The sequence below is a fragment of the Stenella coeruleoalba genome (genome assembly GCF_951394435.1).
Source record: "Stenella coeruleoalba genome assembly, chromosome: 5".
Taxonomy (NCBI): Eukaryota; Metazoa; Chordata; class Mammalia; order Artiodactyla; family Delphinidae; genus Stenella; species Stenella coeruleoalba.
Window position 1 is genome coordinate 130,001,094 of NC_137150.1, and position 2,560 is coordinate 130,003,653.

The following is a 2,560-nucleotide window of genomic DNA, read 5'->3' on the forward strand; positions in this document are numbered from 1 at the left end:
AGAGTCTATCATTATACTAAGGATTATGGACATACTTGATTTTAGACTACACAAATTGGAACGGGGATTATTATTTGAGTCCAGTAATAGTAAATGCATTTAATACACATGAGGTCAGAATGTCTAAAGCAAGTCATTTTTATTCCTATCACAGGTGACTACAATCTATATGCCCTTTAAACTTTTCATCTCAATTTAAAAACAGTCGTAAAGCAAGTTCTCCTGCCTGATGTACTTACAGTTTCTGGCAAGACTCTATAAAACACACTGATCATAACCCACAGTTTGAGTGAAAAGCAGGTGTTAGACATAACTGGTGGAGGTCTTACTAAGCACTGTCCCATTCTGTGGTCTCTTATCTGTGTGTGGCGCAGGATGCTCAGCGGCTGGATATCTGTTCTTTTGCTTCTTTCTGTTGCAACAGCAGTACCCACAAAGCAGACCCCCTCCGATGAAGAGGACAGCGGTACTTGCCCAGCCAAGGAAGAGTGCCGCTCCCAGGTCTCGTTTCTGACCTATGTGGACGGCTGGGTTGTAGAAATCCCTGATGATGATATTGGCTGTCCAGCACACCGGAATGAGAACGAAGATGCCTGTCAGGATAAAGAGGACTCCAGAAGTCCCCAGAAGATATGCTTTAACCCTCTCGTTAGAGTCTTTGCACTGAGTCTTCTTCATGCCGGAGATGCCAATAAGCAGAGCAATCAGAGATAAGGCAACAGCTACACACATGAGGGCACGGGCTGCTTCCAGGTCAAATGGGAGAGCCAGCAAAGAATTGTAGAACTTGCACTGCAACCTAACCTTGACTTGTCGGATGCAGTTCATCCAGAGCCCTTCCCAGATCCTTTCAAAGACAATAATGTTGCTGCCAACAAAAGCTGATACTCTCCACTGAGGCAGAAGTGCTGTGGCCAGAGTCCCCACCATGCCAAAGAATCCAAGAACCAGTCCAGCGATTTGCAGCGGGTTAAATGTCATTGCCTCTGCTTTAAATACGGATCCAATCTGCAAGGGAAGCTGCTCACGTCCCAGAACGGGGAGCCCTCTGTGAGGCTTCAGCGATCTCTGATGATGTTCTCCACTGTTACTGCCAAGAACACTTTAGTCCAAACCGGCAGCAGTGACTGAACGTGGCTTAACTAGAAGTACCTGTTGTACATGCATGCTGCCCTCGTACACTCGCATTCACTTCATACTACGTATGAATTACTTACTAGTCATATATAATTGTTTCTCAGCCAATAAGAACGTAGCCAGAGGTGTGCCAAGAAATACTGCATTCAGCGTTAGTATTTCTCATATTACTATTGTCTAAGCAATGCTGTAATTATGTGTCAAAATTTCCATTGTGGATTGCTAATTACAGAGTTGAAAACTTCTTGTCTAAAAATCACTCTGGGGCTTCCCTTGTGGCGCAGTAGTTGAGAGTCCGCCTGCCGATGCAGAGGACATGTGTTCGTGCCCCGGTCCGGGAAGATCCCACGTGCCGCGGAGCGGCTGGGCCCGTGAGCCATGGCCGCTGAGCCTGCGCGTCCGGAGCCTATGCTCCCCAATGGGAGAGGCCACAGCAGTGAGAGGCCCGTGTACTGAAAAAAAAAAAAAAATCACTCTGATATAAAAGTATAAATACATGTGTTAAGCCACCACAGAAGAAAACACCAACACCTTGCCAGTTCTTTGGAGAGCATTTGCAAAACACTTTGGACTTCAGATGACCTACTATTTTCTTCTAATCTAAGCCACCTCTCTTTAATATGGTTCATGAATCCTGGTTTTAATAATGACTTCTTGAATTAAAATAAATGTTCAGGTATTATTTTCAAGACTTCTACTAAAATCACTGATACTTTATGAAATGGGACATCCTAAGCAAGACATGCAAATTTCACAGTTTCTTTATAAGATCCAGAAAGCAAGAACAATGAGAAGCACTTCTTATTATTGAATTTACTGGTAATTATTATATTATCTGTTGAGTGACATCTTTCTCTCTGGTGAAATAATGTTTAGATTATAAATGTTCATTAGATGTTTCTTCAACAGCAGCTTGGAATACATCATATTTATCAAAGTCAAAAATGTATATTCCATTTTTATGGAGCAATATGAAAGGGACCCTTTGGATTAGATGTGTAATTACTTAAATCCACGTAACAGAAAAACTTTTAGAGATGGAAGGCAGCTTCAAAGTCATCAGGCTTCAGTCTCTCATTTGCTAGATGAGGAATGTGAGGTTTTCAGAGCACCTGGCTAGACTAGGTGCACAGTAACTGATGCAGGAGTAGATATGGTCTCTCACCTATGATGCTTCCCTCCTCTTTCTAGTCTGACTCAAAAAAACAGGAGGATAGAGGATGAGGAGAAGATGGCAGAAGAGTAAGATGCGGAGATCACCTTCCTCCCCACAGATACACCAGAAATACATCTACACATGGAACAACTCCTACAGAACACCTACTGAACGCTGGCAGAAGACCTCAGACCTCCCAAAAGGCAAGAAACTCCCCACGTACCGGGGTAGGGCAAAAGAAAAAAGAATAAACAGAGACAAAAGAAT

General features: G+C 43.2%; 1 protein-coding gene across 1 annotated transcript; it reads right to left on the minus strand.

The window, feature by feature from the left end:
* Positions 1-278: 278 nt before the first annotated feature.
* Positions 279-981, minus strand: CLDN17 (claudin 17; the record flags this gene model as incomplete). The annotated part of the gene is made up of 1 exon (XM_079922624.1): positions 279-981. One exon carries the CDS (start codon positions 979-981, stop codon positions 304-306), a length of 678 nt encoding a protein of 225 aa, XP_079778750.1. The 3' UTR covers positions 279-303.
* Between the last annotated feature and the right edge of the window lie 1,579 nt (positions 982-2,560).